At 40.6% G+C, this 22,761-nt stretch overlaps 1 protein-coding gene across 1 annotated transcript in view; it reads right to left on the bottom strand.

Annotated features, from left to right (window-relative positions):
- Positions 1-201: 201 nt before the first annotated feature.
- Positions 202-22,761, bottom strand: part of LOC145992540 (protein CASP-like) — a 342,046-nt gene continuing 319,486 nt past the window's right edge. Inside the window, exon 3 of the mRNA XM_083128893.1 lies at positions 202-357. Within this exon, the coding sequence (XP_082985019.1) occupies positions 202-357 (156 nt within the window). The remainder of the gene's footprint in view (positions 358-22,761) is intronic.

Genomic DNA, 22,761 nt, shown 5'->3' with positions numbered 1-22,761 from the left:
TACCTTAATAAACGTCAATCCGAAAGACAGTCAGTTGTTATGGAAGGATCAACATTATGGAAGAAGAGGGTCGATACTCATTTAATGTAGAGAAACGAGTCACGTGGTACAGGAAAGAAATAAAAAATAAGAGAAAGGCACAGGAAGGAAAAACAAGCACAGAAGTGCCAGTTACAGATCCAAGATCAAAATCATCTGCCGCTACTCTATTTTCACTACTATGAACTGACCTGTGATGTCGATGATCTTCTTGTAGATATGGAGCAGAGTGGCCTCAGCTGCCTTGCTTCTCTTGGACAAGTTGTCGATCTCGGTCTGAAAGCTCTTGAGTAGAGGAGCAACTACTTTTCGGACCTCCTGCAAGATAGAGAAATTAATTTGTTAGAAAAGCAAACTGTGAACAACGCTTTCGATAAACTTATAGTGAACGCTGACTTTGCTATTTTGAAATTGGAAACCATTTTACCCTGCAGAGACCTGTTTTAATGTTACTGTTTCGATATCAGTGCAAGACAGACTACTGGGTGAGCAAATGAGAACAGCAATGAAGATACAGCCATAACAGGCCAGGATTTATGTATGTAGATTGATTGATTGATTGATTTGGTATATTTTACTTCGCACTTCTGCCACTTTTGGCTAATCGCAAAGATGAGGATGAGTGATGAAATTGATAAAAAGACAGTCACAAAGAACACGTAAGCCCAGGCCAGGATTCGAACCCAGGACTCCTGTCGTAGTAGCGCGCTGTGTTAACTAATCCGCCAGACAGGTCGGCCTATGTATGTGGATGACCAGGGTCAATTTATACCAGTTGTTTAGTTATATTATTTATAATCATACGCCATTTGAAACATCTCAGTATTCATCGTGTGACTGGCTGACTTCCGTGGCGGAGTTGTTATCATAGTGCGCTACTACGACAGGGGTTCTAGGTTCGAATCCTGGTCTGGGTATGAATGTTCTTTACGAATGTTCCTTCATCAATTTCATTATTATATCATCTCTCATCCTCATCGTCGCGATTAGCCAAAAGTTGAAGAAAAGCGACGCTAGTTAACAAATCAAATCAAATTAATCTTGTAACTCTTTTCAAAGCAACTTGCCTTCCCATCCACTTCCAAGTCGAGGCCCTGGAGGCCCACACAATATCCAGAAAATTTTGTTTCTTTGAAATAAACGAATCAGAGAGTAAATTTTCGAACAATATTGGCACACACACACAGCTCACATAATTACATACAGTATCTTTTACAAACACTTCACAGCCGGACCTTGTGGCCGAGTGGTTAGCACATGGCGCTGCGACGCCAAGGGTCCCGGGTTCGAATCCCGCTCGGGTTTGGTTGTTTGTGAATGTCCATTCATCAATTTCATCACTCATCCCCATCTTCGCAAATTAGCCAAGAGGCACAAAACGCGAAGTAAAATAAACTAAATCAATCAATCAATCAATCAAACACTTCATATAGCATACCCTGACGAGTAAAGGGTACATGAAATAAAATCAACACCCTGAAATAAGTCACCTCAAATGTAGAATTAGAGTAAGTACGTTTGAAAATTTATAAATTCTGAATTTCTTCGATGTTGCTACGATATCAATCTTTAATACCATTGCCAAAAAAGTTGATGTTATTTGAAAAAGATTCGTCAAGATGTCCGAATCAAACTAGTGTGTTTTAAAGAACATAGGTATACCAGGGGTCATACATTTTGTTCGTAATACATGTAGCACAATTTGACAAATTGCTTTTAATATTTATCTATTGCCGTCGATGACATCTTACCTACATTCTGTCGGAAATATTCTTAGGACAATCATCAAATCTCCCCAATCCATAGCACAAAACATGCAGGGATGACAACACTGACCACGAGAAGTCATTACGTCACCCTTGGTCAGTAAAGGGTTTGCAGAATGGGAAGAGAATCAGGGGGGCGAGAGAAAGATCCGAGAGGGAAGGAGAGAGAAATTGGTCCACTTGGTTTGTAGACGGCGTGGGGGGGAGAAATTCGTGGCCACAGGTTTGTGTGGTTATCACCCGCCATGTTTATCGTCGGCCAAGATGTCGGGCGAACTTTGACTCCGGACCACGGTTTATCTCAAGTAATGTATTTACCCCGGTCGGGGATCCGACGGGTTTTACAATCCAATTACGGCACCGTGCCCCCGCCCCACGAATCCTTTACCCAGCGGCCAGTTTCCTTCCTGACCGGCCCCTGGACTTGGCGAACCCCTTCCCCCCCTCCCCGTCTCCCGTCCTTGCTCGCCGAAGGGGCGGACGATGCGGCTGAGGTGTTTGATAGCGATAGCCTATAAACGCTCTGGAGTGACATTTAAGACTTAATCTCGGTGAGATATTTCTTAAGAATGATGTGCTGGGTGCCTTCCCGGAGTTATCAATGCTCGTATCTGGAGATCTAGGCGGACGTCACGTTTCCTAGTTCGTTCTACATTCCTCCTCCACGTTAGACCAGGTGGTGTAAGGGGTGAGCCTTCCATGTAGGACACTCAATTGTCAACCTCACTTACACGTAGTACACCCTGCATTGCCTTTGCAGACTAACGAGGCTCTGGCGTCTTGACACTATGGACCGCAGTGCGCGCAGAGCCGTCATTTTGTTACATTTGTTTCATTTGTGCCAGATTGATGGAATCATTATTAATTTTGCCACCAGAGGTCAATAGAATCGGTTACGCAATGACGCAATAGGGAAGCCTCGGTGCAACCTCGCAGCCCTTCAGGCAGAGCATTTTGGATTCTGACCCAGAGAGAGGAAGTTGTTTTCCTCAAGGTAGACACTTTGTGAAGGTGTCCGAGGAACCACGATATGGAGGAGAAGGATAAGTACTTTCCGTAATGTTTTAAGTTTGATCTTACACTCACTCACTCAATTATATTTTGTTCATCTTTCTCGTCTATACTACCTGAAGAAGTGACTTGACAGTCAAAAGACAGATTTAGTTCATTATTATTAATTAGTTAAACTAATACCCATCAAACTGGCCCAAGTGATAAGGCAATGTTTATTTCAGCGAGTTTATCATCGAACAATCTTTCTTTATGTAGTCTAATTGTGCTTGCACATTATGTCAATAAACTCGCATAATTTGGAACAGTGTTGTATCTGTACATTCGAATAGCATAGCTGCCCCTTAGGTAATAAGTAGACCCTTAAGGCGGAAATTTCCACTGCGCGCTTACTTCAAGGTTCGTATGCATTAAACACGCCAGTTTAACGCGCATAACTCACGGCCAGTATAATTCTGTGTGTTGTCCTGTTTTTTGTCCTTATGTGTGCTGAGTGCGCTTTTACAGCCTGTGCTTTTAATCGAAGCCAGAATGTTTTAACATCTTAGCAAACGACATAACAGTTATGTTACTCTAGTAAGGGGCTGGACCCCGTATAACGTGACGGGTGCAAAATAGCCTTAGTGCTGACGCACCCAAAATTCAAAATTCAACGTTAGACCAGGCCGTCAGTTCCGCAATGCACAATATATCGACATATGCTGGTTCAACATGATCAGCTTGATGTTGTATCTTGATGATCCCCATGCAGTGTACAACAGACATGAACTAACATCAAATTTTTAAAATAATATTTACTTACGTTGCTGAAATCCAATATTGTTGTAATTATTATTATTATTATTATCTCAATAGGGTTACAATCAAGCAATTTTCATTTAGAAAAATATAAATACAAATAATGGCTTGATGCCCTATATAGTAAAAAATATATATACAAAACCTATATCGAAGGATTTGATTTGATTTGAATTTAAAATTTTGGGTGCGTCAGCACTTAGGCTATTTTGTACCCGACACATTATATGGGGTACCCTTACCATAACTAAAATAACATAACTGTAATGTCGTGTCGTAACAAAAATATTAAAATAATAAAATTTTCTGACTGGTTAAAAGCTGAGGCTGTTAAGAGGCACTCAGCACACATAAGGACAAAACACAGAATTATACTGGCCATAGTGCCAGTCGCCATAGCCTCGTTCGTCTGCAAAATGCAGTCCAGGGTGGAACTGTGGTTGACTTCTGGGCACCTTAGAAGAAGGCCACCCCTTACCCCCCTACATCAAAGGAAAATGAGATGATTTAGATGAGTATGTAGAGCGATTTGTAACATAAAGAAACTTTGAGTGTTATATATATTTAAAAGGAATGGAAGTATAAGGTGTGTGGCTTTGGATACGAGTGTGTATGGAATTACTGTCGGAGGATGGAGGTGAATATTTTAAAACATATGTGGGTGTGAGTGTGTGTAAGGGGGAAAAATATTAACTGTGAGTTAGAATTTCTAGGCATATGAACGTGCATATAAACGTGGAAGACGGAAGAACTGCGCTTTGCTGGTACTGACGTTCACCCTCGTCGGGAGTGAATTCCTGATTACCGCTGCTAGATACGAGAAGGACTTCTGCATTTGTCAGGCTAACGACAGATTTCACTGTAATAAAGAGGGTTGTTATGAAAAAAATGGTGAGTACCAGTACAAATCTATACGTAAATTCATGATCAGCATTAAAAACTCATCCAGAAAAGTATGGTTTTTATTTCTGATTTTCTTTTGTATAACAGTGTATAATACTGAATAAGTAAAATATCATTAACTAAAATGACAGTAATAGAATTCGATTGATTGATTTGATTCGCATATCTGTCACTTTTGCCTAATCGCAAAGATGAGAATGACTGATGGTGTCACGACATTAATGAAAGGACAATCACAAACACACACGAACAGGACACAACACAGAGGACTGTACTGGCTGGGAGTGCAGACACCAGAGCCTCGTTAGTCTGCAACAGTGCAGTGCAGGGTATACTACTTGGAAGGGGGATTGGTATGGGTGTCTTCGGAAAGGATCATCTCTTACACCCCAGTAATAATTAGAAAAATTATAATAAGCTTATAAGTAATTTGTATAAGTGATAAACACAAGAAATTAAGAAAATGCATGTTACTGATTTTAATTGTCTTTGAATAGCTATTGTCATATTACATAGAAACTAATCGAGACTTGATTACACTTTGGACATGTGTATCGCCACCGGAAATGGAGAAGCAGTGTTGTAATATTTACTGTACAGGTAACTTGTCCATTGGCATGGAGATGAGACTGGAGGGCGTGGAATGCTGCAATTGCTACAAGGACGAGTAGGTCTATGATAGTGTGTGGGGTGGAAGGCGATTTCGATGCAGAAACATAGAGAAAGAGAGAAAAAAAGGGGAGGAGACTGGTTTCAGATTACCGTCACATCGTTTTCCGAACTGTTCGAAATCCGATCCCTTGGTAGGTTCAGAATCCAGAAGGTGCATTACATTGCTGTCAGGTTGTCACTAGTAATACTGCAGGATACGGGGAAACTTAGGAAACCCACCCTTCGGGGGATCGCAGGAATATCAATACGTGGCACGCAGGGGCATGAATCATGCACGGATCACATACAGAGAAACTCTTCTCTTTTTTTGAAAATCGGATAGGAAAAGGTTCTCCGCCGTATTCCCGGGCATTCGAAGCTCATGTCAGATCGTGGAACGTCACTTGTAGTAAAACCCACGCAGGTTTCATAGTTGGTTTGTCTCCACATCACAACCCTTTCGGATGGAGAAAAGATGTGCGTGAATCTCGTGGTCGGGTCTTTGGTGAGAGATGGAGCGAGAACTACACGAGATGATTGATATTTGGCAGTTACGTTATGAGATCAGAATACCTCCCGACACCAGAGAGAATATGGAATATCACTACTTTCCAGAAAATTAAGATTAGTTAAATCTGTGGATGTCCTGTAAAAATGGCAAAGGAAAAATTACAATTGTAAAAATTACAAAGTAAAAATAGCAAAAAAAAAAAAAAAAAAAAAAAATGGGAAACGAAAAACTGGCAAAAAAAAGGAAACTGAAAAATGACAAGTGTAAAAAAGGAAAAATTAAAAATGACAAAAGTAATACAGAAAAACTGGCAACGAATTTGAAAACTCTGTCTGGAATGTCTATGTACATTTTATGTTCTTTCCCAGAAATATGTTTTATTATATGCTAAAGATAAAATTCTGCATTTTTATGTGAAATAAGACTTCCCAGATAACATTGCAGACGTATGATCGGAACTCCTAACCCAAAATGGCTGACTTCTGAAGCAAGAAAAAAAATATGTTTTTGCCTAAAAAACCGTTTCAAAGTGATAATAAAAATCTGAACGGATACAACAGAACTGAATCTCCGATCTGGAATATTCAGAGTATTTTCGCGCAGATTTCTACCTCCTCCCCCTTTCGAATTTGGAGTCGTCCAACTAGGCGAGTGTCCCATCGGAAACCACGTCCCTCTGTATCTTGTGACCGGTGCCTGTAGCATGAGGGTTATGTCGACATCATTTCCAAGCTGATAATTGGGGATTGCGTCAAGGCAGGTCTGCAAAGAAAAATCAAACGGAGCCGCCCTCGATGTCTGCCTCCACACAGACAGCTCCTGGAGAAATCCTCTCCTAATTCCGTTCACAGCGGACAGATTAGTGCAGTAGACGTCAATGTGAAATACGACCCCTCTTCCTCTATTACCGTGTTTACCAGAAAACTTGCCAAACGAACGGCAAATGACCCGCATGACTCATAAAAGTGACCTCGGACCATAGTTCATCCGGGAGTATTTCTCCTCCTTCCATTTCTTCCTCGCGTTTCTTCTTCTTCTCCCTTTCCCGCTCTTAAAAAAAAAAGGCAGCACTGAGTCATTAGTTGCTGAATCTCCTCCTACCCTCCCCCATTCTCACCCCCTCCCACCCCCGTCTAACCATTCCAACGGTCTCTTCTGGGGTTCGGATCCGTGACATCCAAGTGACTTCATTTTTCTATATTAATGGGTTCCGCAGCTGTGTAAAAACCCAAAGGGAAATTTTTAAAAGTTTGGTTATAATGAGATAAAGCACTCCCATAGATAATTCCCCGCAGATAATGAACAGTAATTTTTGAGGGATATTTCTCGGTCCCTTCACCTCTTAGACATCCCGCCCACCCCTTTCACACACCCAGAGAGAGAGGCGATGACTGTTTCTTCCAGAGGGGTTTCCAAGGGGTCTCGTCTTTAGATATATGACCGCTTGTAAATCAAGGGTAATTAAAACAAATACATATCTTAATTACTACGAACAACCGAGAGAAGTAACTGCCCCCTCTTCCCCCTCCTAGGAAGGTCTCGAAGGGTCAGATTAGGAAATGCCTTGGTAGGTGCTTTATCTTACTTTGTAGCGGCATTCAGATGAAGGCGGCTGGGAGACAAAGTAAGACATCTCACTCATTTCACGTGTAACGGTGGTTCAAGGGCCTGGCAGCAGGGGGAGTGGTGATGAAGTACGCGGGAGGTAACCTCAAGAATCATTCTGCAGATGATCTTCCCTTCAGTCTCGGATGCTGTGAGGAAACTTTCTGTTTATCTTAAGCTGGTCTCCATATTGTGGTGTCGCCGAGGAAACTGTTCTTCCAAAGGTTAAGATAGGAGTATCAAACAATAACTGAACTTTTAGAAATGCTGATCAGGTTACCTCAAGAAAGCATCCATCAAGATTCCCGCGTTAGTGCAGTGGTTCTGACATCACATGTGTATAAATCGTAGTTCCATTCAGAATTTACCCATCTGTGTACATTAGACTTAAAACAAAATTTAAAAGCCTTTCTCAAAAACTAAAAATGCTAGAAAGACAACATTTTATTCGAAACAAGTCACTGTATAAATCGTAACATACCCTTCCGTATGTGGGATCGAACTGGGTTGATGTAGCTCACTTATCATTCATCCTTGATTATGGAGCAACTCGCTATTCATGGCAAGCTTGATGGTAAGGTGCGAGAGGTAGTAACGTATAAATGGCATAACACAGCACTTGAGTTTTAAACCCCTAAAGACTGGATCAGCGTGGCTGAAGGAAAACGGTATGTGTCTCTGCATAGCAGCTGAAGTTCTGCTTAATGTGGTTATGGTCGTGACTGTACAAAGAGTCTGTCTCGCGACTCGCTTCAACACCATCTTCCTCCAATCGTACTTCTCCCTTTCCCCCTCTAATGCTCGTAACTCTCCTCTCAATGTTCGTTCTAAAACTGACCAATGACCTCTCTGCTCCCAGACATCCATTCCGATCGAATTCACGGACAATGCCAAATCAGTTACCTGTAGTCTCTTCCTTGTTTGCAATTGCTTACACCTGCTTATAACGATGGCGATCAATGAAGCTCGGCAATGTCTGACAAAGCATTCCTCAGATTATAACACCATTAAGCCTTGTTTCCATGATATGAAAAACTAAATATGCTGACCAAGGCAGTAATTTATTTTATTAAAAACATAAACTAAACGTAACGTTTCAACCTTCTAGCAAGGTCTTCTTCAGACTCTGCACCAAGTACAAATGTAACAAGATACAAAAACAGGGCATTATATATACACAAACATTACTCCCTCCAGACTATTAGAAAGTTGTTCTGGAACTTTCTAGCAGGTGGCTTTCCCTTGTCAACTGTACTTTCACATAAAAGGCTAAACATATTTACTTCCATATAGAACAACTTTCTAATAGTCTGGAGGGAGTAATGTTTGTGTATATATAATGCCCTGTTTTTGATTCTTGTTACATTTGTACTTGATACAGAGTCTGAAGAAGACCTTGCTAGAAGGTTGAAACGTTACGTTTAGTTTATGTTTTTAATAAAATAAATTACTGCCTTGGTCAGCATATTTAGTTATTCCTCAGATGTTTCTAGATATTTCCTGTCTGGAAAAGTGATGGCTAAATGTCTAGGATTTGGAGTTATTTGTACTTAATATTTTCAATGATTTTATAGACTGTTACGAAATTACATACTTAATACGATTCTACTTGTCCGTGAGAATCGGAAGCCACAATATATCGTTGAACGATTTCGCATTAGCGTGATTTAGAGCAACGAAGAAATTACTCACAGGAGTCGCCATGTAAAATCTCTCAGCCAACGTCAAACTTGTGGGTGTGTGTGAATATACTAGAGTACTGCATGGGGTTACCTTCGCTCGTTCGTACTCGCTCCACGCTCAAGCGTATACAATGGAACTCGCGTTCTTTCGATGTGGCCTTTGACCACGTCTTGTACGCTCGCATGCGTTACCTTCGGCCACGTTGTGGACGCAATCGCGTTATAGATGGGGTTCCTCAATGATCTTAATGACTTTCAAAATGTCTGCATGTTGTATTGGAAGAAGGGGAACATGTGTATAAGTTCGTTTATTCGAAAAGCTTAGAAAGTAACTTTGTGAGTATATGTGTAATATTCTACAAATATTCAACATATCATCATTTGTCTGTAATATTATTGTCCATTTTCATAATAATAAACTGTGTAAATATTGTCAGTTTCAAAATAGTTAGATTTTTCATATCAACGAATTGAATAGCTACATTATATTGGAAAAGCAGTATTTATGTCTTTTGTCATTTTCACATTTTTAAACGCAATTTTAAAAAAAAAAATGTTTTATGTTATTTCGTGCGCTCGCCGACGTGGTTCGCTTATTTGGAAAGTTTTGAACGTAACGTTATGTGTGTACGGGCTCTAATATGGTATTAATATTCAAAATATTATTGTCTATTTTCTAAATAATATACTGGGTAAGTAAAAACCGTTTCAAGATAGTTAGTTGAATGTTTTATGTAAAGTAATCCAATAACGACACTAAACTGGAAAAGCAAATATTTTACGTCTTTTCTCACTTTCACATTTTTAAACGTAATTGAAAAATAATTGATTGTTTTCCTCCATTCCCATCAAATTTCTATACCTTGCTTCTGTTATAAATTCTGACGCTCATGTTTTGAAATTCGAAAAGTCTAGCATAATTCCCTTGCAGTAGTTTTCGGGGTGAAAATAAACTTTCATTAAGTTCCCTAGCAACATCCGTTTCCATGGACAAGACAAAGAATTCCTTGTTATTATACTCCCCAAATATTTAGTTAAAACAAGCACGATGTAGATGTAGAGTATAACAATGTATACGTAATTGTATCTGGACTGAATCCTCTTCTTATGTAGATGTTACCCTTGTTTGAGGCACCTTTTCAAAACCAGGAGTTCATTCATCTGTGTGTGATCTGTGAGAAATATAATGTATTCGACAATTAACAATTGAAGCAAACAATGTGTGCAAAAGAAATGCCCGTGGAAACGGTTGCTAAGGACGTGAAAAAAACGGCATTTTCACCCTTAAGGAAAGACTAATTGAGCGATTTTTTAATATCCTCGGCCTTTTGGGACGATTTCATGGGGGTCGTAATCGGGCATTTTTCGCTTCCGGGCTTCAGTCATGGAGAACATTTATGTGAGTGAATCAGTGGTGGGATTGGGGCTTTATATTGGATATCATTTTAATGCGACAGTAATCGTAGACACAGTGTCCACCCTGGTAGTTTGAGCCCACAATCATCTACTTCATTCTCATATATCATGTACTGGTAAGATAAACTACACTTCATTTTAACATGGAGCTAATGACTATGTTCACTTCAGTTTCAATTTCACCGAGTCTTTCACTTCACGATCCATATTTGAGGGCCCATTACCACAGAAAAATTACGGATATACGTATACTACTGGGCTTCTGGCGTGTACAGCTCGTCTTGCCTGTTCGAACGTTATTAGAAGCTCTCAATTCCGTACGCTATCTAGCGTCGTCCATGCGAACTATTATGTGTCTACACTAGTGTCTCTAGTACATATGCATACGCAAATTGACACGCACCAACCGGTCTGTGTAAAGTAGCAATAAGTTTATTCCTCTTCGCAATCATACTTCTCAGAGGCCTCCCCGATGGCGCAGTGGTAGCGTCGTTGCCTTGTAATCAAGGGGTCCCGGGTACGATTCCCGGAGGAGGCACATAGTGGTTCGGATCCCACTTTAAACTGTAGGTCAATTCCCGATTAGCCTTACTGTGCATAAAGTGGACTTAAAACAACAAATCAATCCAATCATATTTTTGGCAACCAAAAGAAACACCATCTCATTTTACATGACAATTATGCGTGTGTTTGGTTATCAGTTTGGTTGGGTTCATAAATATGCACATATGGCTAATTACAGCACCCCAGTTTGCAAATAACAAGCTTTAAACATTGATCATATTTTAACCTACCAACATTCATAAAAATCAACTCACTTGTACCACACGATAAACAATATCTTCAACTCCAAAATTTTGAAACACAACAGAAATAATTACCATTAAACTTACACTTCGTAACACCTATATCCATGTTCACAACAATGGACATTCTACATTATTCTCTTTCGTTCTATTCCCCCAAGTGTTCCACGCAGAGGTTGGTCGTCAACCACAAGTTCAACAGAAATTCTTCTTACTGTTAGGATTTCAACGATCACTAACAAGGCCGTTGCAATATATGAGTCTCTCCGAAGGCGTAATCGTAACGTCGCCTAGTAATCAAGGGGGGTCCCGCGTTCGATACCCGATGAAGGCACGTAGTGTTTAGTATCGCATCTTAAACAGTAGATCCAGTCGCGATTGGCTTATCTGTGCATAAAGTGGACTTCAAGCAAAGCTCACAAGACCATTTGAACGTAATAGATGTCTGGAATGGACAAGAAACAGCGTTACTAGCTTCCAAGAACCTTTAATAAGTATCCGAACCTCAACACCGTGCCAATCACGAAGCACAATGGAGCTTAAATGCGTTCGAAGGCAACGCGAGACACCTCACATCTTAGCACGAAAGTCCGCGAGGCAAGGCGCTTCAATCGAGGAAACTGAATTAACACTTGTGCAAAGCCGATCGTCGAAAACGCCTTTGATACAGCGCTCGAGCAGGTCTTAACATTGTTCAAAGAATCAATATTGCATTAGGCACGAGAGAAGGGGGAAAAGGAATACCTTATCAGGCAAAACAGCTTCTCGAACAAACAATCCTCACTCAATTTCCAAGTCATTTGACGACCTTAAGCCAACTCAACCGAAGGCCCCGATCCAAGTCAAACCCTCCCAGCGCCAAAAGAAGGGCAGGTAGCCTATCCGAAAAGCAACATTGTCCGAGGTAGCAAAGGCTTAAGGAGCAAACACCATAATTCCATCTTGAGGCTATTGTCTTCCCTCCTCTCTATAGAATCCATCCTCCTTGTCTCTGGGAGTTCCGCGTTTGGTTGCCTACAAGGATATTGACATTGGAGCTAATACGAAATGACCTTAATCAATGTCTCCAATCAAAATATCTCCGCGTTTCATCAATTATTAATTAACTCCCTGTTTACACTTCATCTTGTCCAAAGAACATACTAAGGAGACGGGATCGGCGAGATAAAGGAAACCGGTAAGACGAGGGTCCTGGAAAGTTCAACACGAGGTGAGGCGGGAGCGGGAGGGGAAGGATATTCTCTACCTCTTACAGTGTTGCTAATTCGTGTCTAATTCACTGAAACCAGGTTCCTTTTTCGCAAGACGTGCATTGAAAATCAATCTTCAACCTTGCTCCATGCGATGAAGAAATGAAGGATTAATCTTCACAAAATTACTTTGGGCGAGGAGAGAACGTTACTTAAATGACAGAAATGGGAAATTCTTTATTATATTCACCTCTAAAACTGGTAATATAAAAACATTCGCAACGTTACTTCAGTTAAGCCAACTAGCGCAGGACAAACTTTTCATCTTTCCGAGAAATATATGGGCTGACCCTTTCAGAATACACGGAAATGCCAAGCCACATTCCACGTAGTACACCCTGGACTGCATTTAGCAGACTAACGAGGCTCTGGCGTCTGGACTCTCAGCCAGAATAATACTCTGTGAGGCTCCGTGTTGTGTAGTCCGTATATGTCTGTGATTGTCTCTTCATCAATATCATCTTATCACCATTCATTCTCATCTTCATGATTATCCAAAAAAATAGCAGAAAGGCGAAGTAAAATAAACTAGATCAATCAATCCTTGAGAAGCACAGGTCTTTTACACTGTCTCTAAAAAGTACTTTAGTGTATCCTTACCTTTATAACGTATTGTGCACATCGTGTGCATCTCTTCACAAACCTCGCACTTTTAACATTTCCCACACCCTTTTTTGACTTAGGTACGGACCTTAGACAAGTGAATTTTCCGCCTCATAGTTTGAAGGGAGCAAAACGGCCATTTATGCCGACGCGCACAATAATTTTAACTCATTCGATTAAGCTGGAAAAAGCATTTTCTAAACTTAAAAAAACCATAACGCTTCTTTAAACATGGACAAACGAGCAACAAAGCAAATGGTAGATAAGTACAACAATTTTTTGAAGGAGAACAAAAAATTAAATCATATCCAAATTATGTAATGCGAAGGATTGGTAAACCTCACAATACTTACTCAGGAAAGAGAGAGCGGTGAAGCTTACGTTTAAAAGAGATTTCATTTTTCCTTTAAAATTTTGGGAGCATCAGCACTTAGGCTATTTTGCACCCGTCACTTTATACAGGGTCCAGCCCCTTACGATAACTGAAATAACATAACTGTCATGTCGTACAACTAAAATATTAAAACATTCTGACTTCGATTAAAAGCTGAGGCGGAAGGTCACCGCTTACAGCCCACGTTTAAAAGAGAAGCAAATTGACTGTTCAGAGACTAAATTCAGTCTAACATAAAAGAGAAATATAGTTCCTTTCACTAAAAGTGGAACATAACACACATTCCAATATAAAATACCTAGAGAAATCGTATATAATATACAGTTAAATTAAATGAAGACAGTTTAATTTCAACGAGCAGGCTGTGTAGCACATGGAAGAGGAAAGAAAAAAAAGAGTTTGCAAGATCCTTGTTGGTAAACCTGATGGTAAAAGACCTGCAGAAAGACCAAGACGAACGTGGGCCAAAAATGTTGAATTGGTCCTGAAGGAAACTGGCAAGAATGGTCCAGACGAGATTTATATTGGCTGAGAAAGGGACGGATGCAACTTCCAGTTTGAGACCTACAGAGATGTGCAGAATGAAAAGGTTAGATAGACATATTTATAACATGAAAGAACGGAATAAGACTCATCCATTATTGAAATAAAGGATATTGAATAATTAAATAAAGAGAAAAATAATATCAAACAAGAAGTAACACTGAACCTAAAGTTGACAATTTATGCCACTGATGCACGGCAGATAAAGGGAAAAAATATATTTTACTTTGCTTTTCTGTTACTCTGGAATATTTTTTTTAAAATCTGAATTAAAATCTTTTGGGTGCGTCTCTACTGAGGCTATTTTGCACCCGTTACACTATACGGGGTCCAGCCCCTTATCATAACAAAAATAAAAGCTTGTCTGAAAACTAAAATTTCCTTACCTTGGTTAAAAGCTGATGCTAAAAAGGGCGGTCAGCACAAATAAGGACACAACACAGGACGACACAGAATTATACTGGCCAAATGACCAGTCGTCAGAGCCTCGTTAGTCTGCAGTATCACCCCTTACACCTCTGTTACTCTGGAATAATCGCGAAGATGAGGATGAAAGGTGATAAGATTAAACAATACGGGCCGAATAGCTAGAGCAGTAAATACGTCTGCGACTAATCACTACACAACGGAAGAAGGGCCTACCTAGCGTCGCCGCATTGTAATCAGTTCGATACCCAGCGAAGGCACAAGATACTTCGGATCCCACTTCAAACTCTAAGTCCAGTCCCGATCAGACTTTCTGTGCATAAAATGGACTTACAACAAAAACTCAAGACTGAAGCAATGGAAGAAAATCGTTCAAGGTAATCATTTAATGGACTGATTGATTTGGTTCATTTTACTTCATTATTCTGCTACTTTTGGCAAATAGCGAGAATGAGTGATGATGTGATTAAATTAGTGATGGGACACTCACAAACAGCACCCATGCCCTGGCAGGGATTCGAACCCGGGTCACCTAGCGTCGTAGCGAGGTGTTCTAACCACTCCGCCACAGAGGGCTCATGTAGTAGAGGAAGCAGTATAATTATTATTATACTAGCTGATTAACCAGGCGTTGCCCGGGCATTTATTTATCCCAACCTTGTATTAGACAGGAAAATAATGAATTCTAACTATAGTGTAAAATGTAACTAATTTTAAATGTGATCGTGAATGTCACCAATTAGCTTAGCGATTCCGAAAATTATGGATTCGACACTAATCTAGATCATTTGTGGTATTTTATTTTTCAACCCCTCTCCCCCCCCCCCATCCCGATAGGTGATGAACTTGGAGTTGAACCGCATTGGGAATGTCACGATTCCATTCGCAACACAGCCCGAATGTTAGACAACCCGAGAAACACTGACGTTGTGCGGGATTGCATAGAGTCACGGATGTCTGTTTGAGCGGAACTTAATATCGGTGGTTCTCGGTTATTTTTACATGTCACCCCTTCCCATCCCAGCCCTAGGGGTGCCTTACCCCAAAAGTATTCTTTCCAGATTGCAAGTGATACGTGTACCAAGTTTGGTTAAAATTACCCCAAGCGTTCGAGAGTTATGCCGGAACAAACAAATATACACACCAACACACATACATGCATTTTTCGTATATAGAAAATAAAAAATAAATATTAGGGTTTGCAGCTTACAAAGTTATATACATATTATTCGTTTAGTTCTTCCATGTGAATTAAGGTAATAGCAACATTTGCAGGCTCCAACCTTATTGTGTTGGTCAAGACATTCCCGCAGTAAGAGATTGCAACACTGCAAGCGACTTATATTCGCCGCAGGTCTCCCAGTAGCGTCAACATCATCGTGATTAACACTGCAATACCAATATGAAGGTAGGGCAAACAGATCCCTCCCCTTAAGAAGGCCCCATCCAATTCTCCCCCTCCCCCTTCTTCAGCATCTCCTTAACCTCCTTCCATGTCCTCTCGTAAGGAGCGTAACAAGATCACGACCATCCCTCCTCCTCCGTTCTTAAGAAGCGGTCGAAAATAGCACTTTGCATAAACCATCCCGGTATCTCTCTCCGGTGCTAAACTGCTAATTAACAATGGGCTAAAAATTTATATGTGTTTGCAGAATGCAGCTCGCATCAATTATCATTTTTCTATCCCTCAATCAACAGCTTCGGCTCTGTAGGGAAGCCACGATAAGCGTTGCGCTTCTTCCAAGGGTTTCAAGAGAACGGCCCTTCAAATTTCCTCACGTGACAAGAATGGCGTAAGCAGCCGATGTATGCTGCTCTCACGGTTTAGCGGAGACGCTGTACCGTGTGATAAGGTTTCTGCATGTGTGGACGCAAGGGACGTACATTATCGACATCGGTATCAATGTTTCTTTGGATGTGGCGGCAAAAAATAGTTTCAGACAGTGGACATGAGTTGGTGGGACAATTTTTTAAGGTAGCAATCAACAAGTGACTGTACAAGAACGAACTTCTTGTTTTGTCTTTTATATTCTCTTCAAAATATGTAAATCTTGCAGTAGAAGTACTGACGATGTGTTACCGCTTAAGTCCTCATGAATGTACTGTTTCTGTCGTGCAGAGAGAGGCACAATCGAAAATAGCATTGCGAACTGCGAATCCAGAAGTCTACCGTTTGAAGACATCTTCGTGTTTCTTCTATCATCCATTTCATCAATTCATCTTTCATGCTCGTCGTATCGATTAACCCGAGAGGTAGAAAAGCGAAGTAAATAACCGAAAGTGACAGAAACAAGGGAGAGAGAGAGAGAGAGAAAAGAAAGAACACACACATACGGAAAGAGAGAGAGAGAGAGTTATGGATTAACTGTTTACTGATTTGGCTTATGGATGAAAGGACACTCACAAAGAGCATCCATGCTCAGTCCGGGATTCAAACCCGGAACTCCTGGCGTTGTAGCGCGCTATGGAGACACACACACACACACACAGAGTGTGTGTGTGTGTGTGTGTGTGTGAGAGAGAGAGAGAGAGAGAGATAGAGAGAGAGAGAGAGAGAGAGAGAGAGAGAGGCATGGAGACAAGAAAAGAGTTACAGAAAGATGTGCTTGGAGAGAGAAATAAATAAACAGAGAGAGTTACAAAAATATGTATTTAGACACAGAAGAGAGAAATATAAATAGATACACAGAGAGATAGACAAAAAAATGTATTTAGACAGAGAAGAGGGAGATAGAAATAGATAAACAAAGAGAGTTACAAAAACATGTATTTAGACAGAGAAGGGAGAGAGATAGAAATAAATGAACAAAGAGAGTTACAAAAACATGTATTTAGACAGAGAAGAGACAGGGAGAGAGAAATAAATAAACAGAGAGAGTTACAAAACATGTACTTAGAGAGAGAAGAGAGAAATATAAACAGAAAAACAGAGAGAGTTACAAAACATGTATTTAGACAGATAAGATAGAGAGAGAGAGAGAGAGAGAAATAAATAAACAGAGAGAGTTACAAAACATGTATTTAGACAGAGAAGAGAGAGAGATAGAAATAAATAAACAAAGAGAGTTACAAAAACATGTATTTAGACAGAGAAGAGGGAGATAGAAATAGATAAACAGAGAGAGTTACTAAACCATGTACTTAGACAGAGAAAATAAATATAAAGAGATAAACAGAGAGAGTTACAAAACATGCATTTAGAGAGAGAGAAGAGATAGAAATAGATAAACAGAATTACAATAACGTGTATTTAGAGAGAGAGAGAGAGAGAGAGAGAGAGAGAGAGAGAGAGGAGAGATAGAAATAGATAAACAGAGTTACAAAATCGTGTATTTAGAGCGAGAAGGGAGAGAGAGAAATAGATAAATGGAGAGTTACAAGAGAGAGAGAATATAGAGTTAGAAGTAGGCAAAAAGAAAGAAAGAAGATAAAAATATGGAGACAGAGAGAATTACAGAAAGAAGTAATTAGAGAGAAAGATAGACAGAAATTGATAAACAGAGAGGGTAAAGGGAGAGAGGGAGGGAGAAAGGTTTCGGGACACAAGGTGGAGAATAAGTAAAAAGAAAAAGGGGAATATTGAGAGACAGAAAAAAGATAAGGAGAAAGAGGCAAAGAAACAACGAGGAAAAAAAGAGCGAGGTACGGAAGAGGTGTAGCGATCAAGCACAAGCAATATTCGTAAGCCATCCAGACGGAAAAGATCTCTGCACATCTCCGGGAGGGAACATCTTGACAGGCATCTGCAAGTGGCATGAAATGAGGTGCCGGATTCTCCTCTCGTTTGGTAATTATTAAATTCTCGCGGATAGAGAGCGTGCAATGTTAACTGTCTTAAGGATAACGGCGATAATTGTGTTCCCCCCTCCTCCTACCCCCGAAGAATGCTGGGAATTGTGTCGGCTGCTCTCGGATAGATCAGACAGTTACTGACAGAGGTGAGAAGAATGGTGCTTTAATTCCTTCCGCCAAGGCGGAGTATCTGCCTCACGTTATGACGTCGTTGCTGACGTTTCGCACTGGATGCGGAATTCCCAACCTCATTACAAGTTGTTGCCTGATACACTTTTCCTGTACTGCAGAAATCAATGTTCTGCAGGATCTGACTTTATAAATAGTTGCTCCTGCGAGAGCGTGTTCGGTGGAGCTGTGTTTACTGCGCGTCCGTGAAATACACCATCAGAATCTGTCATGTGAACAGAAGGGATGACGAAATGTTTTCAGATTCGGGGTACCTTCTTCCGGCGAGGACGGGTACCTGCATCCGGGATCCAGAACCTAAAATAGAGTACCTTAATTCGGATTCAAAATCTGGGAAGTCAGATCCAGAACAGAAAATCCGGAAGCCAGATTCGAATCAGAAATTGAGTATCTGGATCCAGAACCAAAAAACGAGTAGGCTGCTTGGATCCAGAATCTAAAATCTTGTGCCTGGGTCCATTATTACCCGATGTGGATGCTGTTAAGTTTCAAAGAACGTATTGATTGGATTGAAAAATACACATTTCAGAAATAGTTGTGCTATATCTATTGTAGTAGTGAGAGTATAGAGACACAAAAGCAACCAATATCCCCTTTACGGTCAAATCACTCCTTAGGATATTTTTGGAAGCGGTGGCAAAGTGGTTATCGCAACAGTATATAATCAATGGGTCCTGGGTTCGAGTCCCACTGATCTGAATCTCAATTTAAGGGAAGACAGTCGTGAATATCCTAACGTTCAGAGTATATATACACTCCACTAAACACAATTGCACGCAAAAAAAGAAGAGGGAAGTAGTTAATCCAAGTGGACCTGGAAAGCAGAAGACAATTGATGAAGATGCAGAAGAAGATGAGGAGGAGACAAGTGGATGCCCCGTTCCTTCTTCCCGGCCAACCTTTCCGGGAAGGGAGGAGGGAGCAGAGGAACGAAATTCCAGCTCTTTCATTAGCCATCCAAACTTGAATCCGGATTCTGTTTGAACAGAACGCGGCTTCCTGGATGTGATTGGATTAAGCCAGAACTCAAACTCCGTTGCTTTAATTGACGTGCCATTTGTTCGGTGCCGTAAAGATAAACACGGAGGAAGACAATTCACGAAACCCGCACAGCTCATCAGGGTGGTCCTTCTTTCTCCGGGATTTTCTATACGGAATCCTGCGACGGAAAAACCCACTCCTGATGCATGTTGCACGCGGGCAAATATGTGCACGTGGGTAAGAAACTCGAAACTGAAGCAGCTAAAAAATAACAGCTTGAAGAAGCTGGATAAGGATTAAAATTATAAACTCCACTGTTGGCCTATGCAAATTATGTGGATTTGTCACGATACAAAAAGGCAGACGAAAATCTTGTTTTGTTTTTATGTAGTAGAGTTTTGCAAAATTTAGACATTTCAGCACACACCCATTGTAGACTCGGCATGTATTTTAAGTGGTGAACCCTTAAGACACACAAATATCAACCCTGACATCACGTAGTACACCTTTGACTACATTTAGCAGACTAGCAAGGCTCTGGCGTCTGGACCCACAGTCAGTATAAATCTCTGTAGGGCTCGTGTTGTGTGTGATCGTCCCTTCACCCATATCATCGCCATTCATCCTCATCGTCGCGATTAAATAACAGTGGCAGAGAAGCGAAGTAAAATAAAACCAGCGAATCATTCAAGTTCTCTAGATATTCCTTGAATAGGTCCACCAAGCTTTCTGAAACCTCGGAAAATATGCGAACTAGAGGCTTTCCCGCAACTTAGCCTAGCGACACTAGCGCCACTGCTCCTACGCTAGGGTTTCAAATGTCTTGGTGGATCTATAACTGGGGAACAGATACTTATGCACCACTGCAAAAGTCTTTCCAACCCTTTTGCCCGCGAATTATACATGCCTTTTTATTTAGCGTCGCTTTTCTGTCACTTCTGGCTCAATCGTGAAGATGAGGAGTGATGATACAGTGATGAAGGGCCACTCATAAAGAACAACCTTGTCCAGGACGGGACGTGCTGTGCCAACCACTCCACAATTAAGGTAACGAATTATACTTCCAAATGTGTCAGAGTGTATACACAGTATGTCATAACTAACTAACTAACTCTCTAGCTTTCTTAAACCCGAAGGTTCATGGCTGCAGCAACACAAGTCTTCCTTCCATCTGTCCCTATCCTGAGCAAGATCTACATATATACTCTTTCCATCCCTACCGATTTCCTTTACGTCCGTCTCAACGTTATCCCTCCATCTTCGTCTTGGCCTTCCTACAGGTCTCTTACCATCAGGTTTCCCAACAAGAATCCTGTAAACTATTCTTTACTCTCCCATTCGTGCCACATGACCTGCCCACCTAAGTCTTCTTCATTTAATCATTCTAATAATATCTGGACATGAATACAAATTATGTGCTTCTAAATTATGTAACCTTCTCCACTCACCTGTCTCCTCATCCCTTTTAGGTCCAAAGATTTTCCCAAGGATCTTCTTTCCAAATACTCTCAACTTATGTTCCTCTTTCAATGTAAGGCACCAAGTTTCGCATCCATATAATAATACAGGCAAAATTACTGTTTTGTATATTTTAACTTTTAGTATCTTAGATATTAAACGAGAAAACAAAAATTTACGAAGAGAAAAGAAACATGCATTTCCTGAATTAAGCCTGCTTTTTATTTCCTCTTTAATATCATTTTCATTTGTTAGTATACTCGTAAGTACTTGAATTTGGAAACCGGTTCAAACGAGTTGTTATCAATAATTAGATTTTGATTATTACCTAACACTTGGTTTCGGTCTGTAAGCATATATTTAGTTTTCTCTTTGCTAACTTTCAAACCTATCTCTTTAGCTGCTTTGAAAAATATTTTAGCATTATTCTTAATTGTATTCACATCATCCCCTAATAAGTCTACATCATCTGCATATGCTAACAACTGTGTCACACCGTTTAATTTTAGTCCTTCGTTAGTTTCTTTTACCTTCCCAACAGCATATTCTAAGGCAAAATTATCTCATGCCTTTCAAACATCTTGCACTTTCTCTGAAGGAAATTTAAAATAGAAGATATCCAACCCCCTTGTAAAAGTGTTAAAACAGTGAAATATGAGGCCTCACAAGGTTTTCAAACTTTCTCATGCTTTAAATCGTTCCTTTCTATGCAGTTTTTCTACGTTTATTGGTTTATCGCAACGATGAGGTGAATTAATGTAATGCATGGACGAACAAACACAACGAACTCCATTCGTAAACTTGTTGGTGTGGTAAACATGCATGCCGCAGAATTTTGTAGGTGTTAGGCTTCCAGAGGTCAAGAAAGCACTGCTCTTTACTTGAGCAGGTGCCAGGAGAACCTTAAAATGGAAAAGAAATATCAATCAAATTCACGCCTTCTGTTACTCTATCTAGTATTATAACTGATTGGATGTAATGGCAATTTCTTCTTTCAGTACCCTTGTCTTACTACATGCTGATAAAGATCACACTAGAGTGGTGCAGGGCGAGGATTTCGCTCCAGCGTCAAATAGTTCGCATGCACGACGCTAGATAGCGTACGGAAATGAGAGCTTCTTCGGCCGAGTGAATAAGGCTCGAACAGGCAAATCGAGCGGTGTACGCTCGAAGCGCAGTCGTACACGGAAAACCGTAATTTGTCTGTGGTTGTGGGTTCGCAAATACGGATCGTCAAGTGAAAGACTCAATGAAATTGGAACTTAAGTGAACATAGTCATTGTTGATTTATTTGGTGCTTTAAGTCCACTTTATACACAGTAAGGCTAATCGGGACTGGACCTACAGTTTAAAGTGGGATGCGAACCACTATGTGCATCCACCGGGTATCGAACCCGGGACCCTTTTCATTACAAGGCGGCGACGCTACCACTGCGCCATGGGGAAGGCCCCACAGCCATTGTCTCCATGTTAAACTGTAGTTTAGTCTATCTCATCAATACAGTGATATTTGGGCCGCCCCCGTGGCGGAATGGTTAGTACATCGCGCTACAAGGGCTGGAGTCCTGGGTTCGAATCCCGGCCTGAGCATGGATGTTTGTAAGTGTCCATTCATCAATTTCATCATGTCATGACTCATCCCCATCTTCGCAAATTAGTCAAAAGTGGCACAGGAAGCGAAGTAAAACAAAGCAAATCAATCAAACAGTGATTTATGAAAATGAAATACATCACTGTGGGCTGAAACTAGCAAGGCGGATAGTTTACATATGTATGTCTACGATTATTATCACACTAACATGATATTACATTGTAAAAGTTTGAGGGCGGGAGATTCGAACAACTGCGAACAAAGGGAAGTGGTCCCATGCAGGACTCTAGTTCACACACAATGAATCATGCGCACAACGAACTAAAAATATATACTTAAAAGCACA

This window comes from Lepisma saccharinum, chromosome 9 (assembly GCF_977018435.1).
Source record: "Lepisma saccharinum chromosome 9, izLepSacc3.1, whole genome shotgun sequence".
Lineage (NCBI taxonomy): Eukaryota > Metazoa > Arthropoda > Insecta > Zygentoma > Lepismatidae > Lepisma > Lepisma saccharinum.
Note: the sequence above shows the minus strand (reverse complement) of the source record. Positions and strands in the feature narration are given on the sequence as shown.